General features: G+C 40.2%; 1 protein-coding gene across 1 annotated transcript; it reads right to left on the bottom strand.

The window, feature by feature from the left end:
• Nucleotides 1–1,154: 1,154 nt before the first annotated feature.
• On the bottom strand, nt 1,155–4,697 carry LOC106295014 (receptor-like protein kinase HSL1). Its single transcript, XM_013730765.1, has 2 exons — nt 2,002–4,697; nt 1,155–1,793 (listed from the first exon to the last, which is right to left on the bottom strand). The coding sequence occupies exons 1-2, from the start codon at nt 4,592–4,594 to the stop codon at nt 1,399–1,401; spliced, it is 2,988 nt and encodes a 995-aa protein (XP_013586219.1). The 5' UTR covers nt 4,595–4,697; the 3' UTR covers nt 1,155–1,398.
• Between the last annotated feature and the right edge of the window lie 1,647 nt (nt 4,698–6,344).

Here is a 6,344-nt window from a genome sequence, read left to right as displayed (position 1 = left end):
TGTCCCTTATTGAATGATACTCTCTACCAATGAAGGCTTCAGTGCCTATTAGTCCCACTTCTAATTTCCTCACCCAACAACAGCTAATCTTTAGATTCTTTACTTAACTATTTATGTAATCTTAAATTATATTTGTGTAGGTAAATTCTCCACTTAGATAAAGCACATGTAATGGTAAGATGTTAATGTTCTTGTTTTATTTTGTACTCGACATAGAAGTTATCTTTTAACACAAAAAAAAAATCATCATTAAGATTTAAGAGTATACTCATTGCAGTTAGGAAGTTAAACGTTCCCTAACGACCTTCTTTGATTTAGATGACTTAACTACTTCTTACGAGTAGGAAGTAAATTACATTTGTGTAGGTAAATTCTCCACTTAGATAAAGCACATGTAATGGTAAGATGTCAATGTTCTTGTTTTGTTTTGTAATCGACAATATAAGCTATATTTTAACACAAAAGTCATCATTAAGAGTATATTCATTGCAGTTATGAAGTTAAAGGTTCCCTAAAGACCTTCTTTTGATTTAGATGACTTAACTACTTTTTAAGAGTCTAAACTAGATATTGTATATAGAAATATATACTTGTGGAAGATATAGTATTCGCACTTAAATACTCCAATATCAATATTGTTTTATGGTCAAAGGGTTTGCTACGATTTATAGACTTATAGTAAACACTACGTTGTTTGTATTTATATATTATGTAGTTTATGTCTTTTTGTATCTTAAGTATTTAATAATTGATTAGATACGGAAAAACCAACCAGACAGACTTAAACAAGTGTCCCAATTAGAGAGCTTTTAGCTGGAACTTTGATGTTCTTAGTCATCTCATAAGCCAAATCTTGTTACCTCTGATGCCTATGTACGTAAAGTAAGAAAAGGAAATATAAATAACAGAACCTGAAATTTGAAAAAGTTGGAGAATTTAAGAGCCATGTGACTCTACAGTCACATACTGTCAACACACACGAGCCTCCAATAGTTCACTAAAAATGAGAGAGCCCACGCTTTAAAGATGGATACATCAGACATGTTCCTTCAATAACCTAGAATCTGTTTAGCCAGATATGGAAACTATTTTAAATGCATGTTAACACCAGAAGCTGGCATTTTAATTTGCATTTATGCAATGAAAAAAGAAACTCTTACAAACCAGAGTTACTACTAATAGCTTTACATTGGAAGCTGAAACACCAATTCCTGATTTAGGAACATTTTATATATAGATATATGATAAAACTTAACATTCACTGATACCCTCTTTTAAACCAAAACCCTTACAAAAAAAAAATGGGAGGAGAATCTTAATTAAGTGCCCTCATTCACAGCTTCAAGCAACCAAAAATTGAGAGCTTTTGGGGCAATAATAAAGTAGACTTGTTGTGACTCAAGCTATACTTCCCTGGTCTGAGGCTTCTTCATTGTAGTAAGGTGTTAACTTTCCATCCTTAGTCTTGTTATGGCTCTCGTCGTCTCCACCGCCGATTTCTTGCAACATCTTGACCACACGTCTCATTGAGGGTCGGTTTATGGGCAAGGGACTCGTGCAGAGAAGCCCAATGTTGAGGATTTTGCTAATCTCTTCTTTGAAACAAGAGTCAAGTTTCGGGTCTATCACATGCTCCACGCCTTTCTGATCCAATGTCGAGCAGACCCATTTCACCAAATCTTTTTCTCCTAATTCCGGAGCAACCGGGCGTTTCCTAGTCACTATCTCAAGTATGACTACCCCGAAACTGTAGATATCACTCTTCTCGTTCACACGGAGCGTGTATGCGTATTCTGCAAGTAGTTTGAAACAAGCAAGAATTAAAATCTTACAAATCCATTAATAAACAAGTGTGAACGTTGTGGAGCCAATGATTAAGACATGTCTCAATGGACAGTGAATGCACATTTAAGTCTCTCAACTACTATACCTTAAATGTAGTTCGTGTGAATGTACATGCAACATGTACTAATTAACCAAACACATTAAAGTTAGTCTAACCTGGTGCAATATAACCGCATGAGCCAGCGATCCCTGACATGGACTTAGGAGCTTTTCCGGTCAGGTCCACCACTTTAGCCACTCCAAAATCAGCAACTCTTGCACCATAGTCTCCATCGATCAAAATGTTATTGGACTTAACATCTCTATGCACAATCGGAGGAACACAATCATGGTGAAGATAGGAAAGACCCTCGGCCGCATCTAAAATGATCTTAAACCTAGTTTGCCATCCCAACATACCTCCTTTGCTGCTGTGAATCAAATCTCCCAAGCTACCATTAGGCATGTACTCATAAACCAATAGCTTGCAATCTCTCGTGGTGCAGCAACACCATAGCTTCACAATGTTCTTATGCCTAATCTTACCTAATGTCTCTACTTCAGCCTCAAAGGCCTCGTCTTTGACTCCACGTCTCTCGCCTTTCTCCGGATCAGTGTCTCCTGTTTCCTTACCTGATCCTCCTGTCCATAAACGTTTAACCGCCACGGTCTCTCCGTTGGTGAGTACAACCTTGTAGACTTTACCCGAAGCTCCAGCTCCAATCACATTGTCTTCATCCAAGCTTTCGAGAATCTCGTGCTCACTGAATCCGAGTTTGTGGAATGACATAAGCGTCCACTTTGATCTCTCCACAGCTCTCTCTTTCTTGAAAGTCTTGTACTTGAAGTAGAACCAAGCAAGTCCCGCAACAAACACCATTACCGCAAGTACGAAAATCGATCTCAGAAGCCATACATAGCCCTTGTTCTTAGCTTCATCCCCAGAGCCACACAGACCCTTTATGTCCCCGCACAGCCCCGGATTCCCGAGGAAGCTGTTCTTGTACATCTCCTTCGCTAAAGAAGGCGGTAGCTCACCGGTTAACCGGTTATACGACAGGTTCAGCTGGTTTAGCTTCAAATTCTGTAACGAAACAGGGATGTTGCCGGAGAAAAGGTTACCCGAAAGATCAAGATAGTTCAAGACTGACAAATTCCCGATTTCGACCGGGATTTGACCGGAGAACTGGTTACCGGCTAAATTCAACTGGTTTAGCTTTTTCCAGGATTTGATTTTAGGAGACAACTTCCCTGTAAACCGGTTACCGTGAAGATCAAGAGTACCTAACTCACCCAGATTCATCAAGCTATCAGGCAGCGAGCCACTGAACTTGTTTCCGCTCGCCGACAATTGATTGAGGTTGTCCAAAGACCCAATCTCCTCCGGCAAAGACCCGGTGAACTCATTGTTGGTAAGTATCAACTGCGAGAGATTCGACGCGCCTCCGATAGTCTTCGAAACTTCACCGGAGAAGGAGTTGTTGACGAGCTCAAGCAAGTAAACGTGAGGCAACCCCCAGAAACCGGCGGGAACTTGACCGGAAAACCGGTTATACGCTAACCGGACACGCGTCAAGCTACGACAATCTCCAAGGCTCTCCGGTAAAGGGCCTGAGAACGAGTTGTGGATAATCAGCAACTCCTCCAGCTCCCCTTTCCCGCAGAGCACCGGCGGCAACTCGCCTGAGAATTCGTTTCCGGAAACGTCTAGCCATTTCAACGGCGAGTTGCGGCCGAGGTCACGAGGCAACTCGCCGGTGAGGCGGTTTCCGAAGAGCCTGAGCTCGTACAAGTTGGGAGACAAAGCTATACTCCTCGGAAGCTCGCCTTCGAGATTGTTCTCGTAGAGATTCAAACTCTCTAACGCGACGCGGCAGAGCTCCTCCGGTATAGACCCGGTTAGCTGATTCATCGACGCGTCGAAAAGTCTCAGCGACTTCAGCTCCCCGAGCCCCCGCGGGATCGCTCCGGTGAGCGAGTTGTTGTAGAGCTCAATCTGCACGACGCTCTCCAACCCGCGTAGCGAGCGAGGGATGGGACCCACCAGGTCGTTGAGCGCGAGGTCTAAGTCAACGAGTTCGGTGAGTCGACCCAGCGAGTCGGGAATCTCACCGACTAAACGACATTCCGTGAGCCACAAGACCTCGAGGCTCGTCAGGTTCCCGAGCTCCGGCGGGATCCGACCCGGAGTAAACGGGTTGTAGGACAGGTTGAGCATCTTGAGCGAGGTGATGTTCCCGAGAAACGGAGGAACGGCTCCGTCGAGGAGATTGTAGACGAGAGAGAGAACCTCGAGGTTTTCGAACCGGCCGAAACTCGCCGGAATGTCGCCGGAGAAGTTGTTCCCGGTCAAGTCGAGGGACGTCAAGAAGGGGAGATCCGCGAGGGTGTGGGGAAGCTCGCCGGTGAGGAGATTCTGGGAAAGGTCTAGAGTCTGGAGACTCTTGCAAGCTCCGATGTCGAGGGGGAGCGTGGAGTTGATGTCGTTGTCGTACAAGGAGAGGTCTGACAGTTTGGAGAGGTGGCAGATGACGGAGGGGAAAGGTCCGGCGAGTTTGGCGCTGGAGAGGTCGATGGAAGTGACTGAAGTGAAGTCTCCGCCGCAGTAGACGCCGTACCACCGACAGGGCGAGTCGTCTTGGGGGTTCCAGGAGGCGAGAGAGGAGAGTGGGTCGTCGAGAGAGTGTTTGACTTGTTGGAGGATGAAGCCTTCTTGGTTTAGGGAGAGAACGGTGGGAAGAAGGATCAGGAGGAGAAAGAGAAGATGCATGTTTTTTTCTTTTTCTGTCTAAACGGCGATGAGAGATAGAGAGAGAGTGATGAGAGTGTTGAAGGAAGTGATAATAATAAGAAGTCTGGAAAGCTTTGACCGCTGACATGCTTATTGTTTCTACTATCAGTGAGTTTATATACAAATATTTTTAATTCGGTTGCAATTATTATTAATATCTATGTGCAGTCTTTCAACGTAAATTACAACTATTGTCTGTTTTAAAATTTATTTCAGATAATAAAAGAGAATGTTGTAAATAATGATATCTACTAGTCAGTCTTATGGGAACATTTATCATTTATTATTTCCCAAATTCTTCTCTCATTTTTATTAGTTCAAAAACCTTTATAAATCAATACTCAATAAAAATAACTAATTTTTTTTTTTTAATTTAAGAATAATTAATTTTAGTTAAAACAACCGTGGAATGTTGGAGAATAAGGTTGGCTGATGGTTAGTGGTGTTGTTAGCTCTCTTTGGGAGAAAAAAAAAACAAGAGTCAATCTCAGAAGAAAAAGTTTTTGATGAATCAGTAGTGCTTGTTTTTTTAAAACATAAAAAATTAATCAGTAGCGCTTGTTTTCAAGACTGTGGAGAGTAGGCCTGAGACTTTTATCCGAGATCCGGATTCAATTCGAGATTCGATCCGGATCTGATCCGAAAATCCAGATATCTAGAGGGGCCGAATCCGGATCCGGATAATAAAATGTTGGATCCGTCAAAACTGGATCCGGATCCGGATATCTTTATTTTTTAATCCGGATATCCGGATCCGTAAGTTTTATTAATAACTATTTCAAAAATAGTAATATCTATATATAAAAACTAACTTTATTTAATATATTTTCATTTTTATAATAGTATATGTAAATTTTATGTAAATTTGTAATATTATACATAGAAATAATTAAAAACATTATATATTTTTTATTTTAAATTATTTTTAATATTTTATATATATTATTATTATTATTTTATTTATTTTGAGGATCCAAATTCGGATCCGGATATCCCCCGGATATTACAATTTTTAGAAGGATATCCGACATCCAGATATCCGAGAACCCCAGATCCGGATAAAGATAATAAAATTATGGATCTGTCGGATAAAGATCTGGATACCTTAAAATTGCTCGGATATCCGATCCGTCCCAGGCCTAGTGGAGAGTGCTGGGATCAAACTAAGAAGGTTAGTTTCTATAGTCGTGTAATACCTATATTTTGCACTAATTGTACTTCTATACAAAAAAATGTTTTCAGTTAAGTCTGAAACCATAGACATGTTGATTAACCTCGTTAGAGAGCAAATTGTGTTTGCACTTTGGTTCTTGCTTTTATACTAGTTTCTGCCAACGAGTTTAGTTATACAAGGGTTATGTAAGTTACTGCAATAAGACATGTTTTTTTCTAAACAATTAATAAGACATGATTTTGTGTGGAAAAAGAAAGATATAGATATACCATATGAAGTTTAGTAATTTTAAGCCTATATCTTACTTAAACCATCTCTAATGGTACACAAAATTATCTATATATTTTACTCTATAAGTTTATATAGTTTAGTTATACAAGGGTTATGTAAGTTACTTCAATAAGACATGTTTTTTCTAAGCAATTAATAAGACATGATTTTGTGCGGAAAAGAAAGATATAGATATACCAGATGAACTTTAGTAATTTTAAGCCTATATCTTACTTAAACTATATCTATCTCAAAATTATCTATATATTTTACTCTAAAACAGAG

The sequence above is a fragment of the Brassica oleracea genome, chromosome C5, assembly GCF_000695525.1.
Source record: "Brassica oleracea var. oleracea cultivar TO1000 chromosome C5, BOL, whole genome shotgun sequence".
In the NCBI taxonomy this organism is placed as follows: Eukaryota; Viridiplantae; Streptophyta; class Magnoliopsida; order Brassicales; family Brassicaceae; genus Brassica; species Brassica oleracea.
Note: the sequence above shows the minus strand (reverse complement) of the source record. Positions and strands in the feature narration are given on the sequence as shown.

Coding starts and splice junctions, on each gene's coding strand:
- LOC106295014 (XM_013730765.1), bottom strand. CDS start 4,594: ATGCATCTTCTCTTTCTCCTCCTGATCCTTCTTCCCACCGTTCTCTCC. Junction 1,794..2,001: donor ATGCGGTTATATTGCACCAG/GTTAGACTAACT, acceptor AACTACTTGCAG/AATACGCATACACGCTCCGT.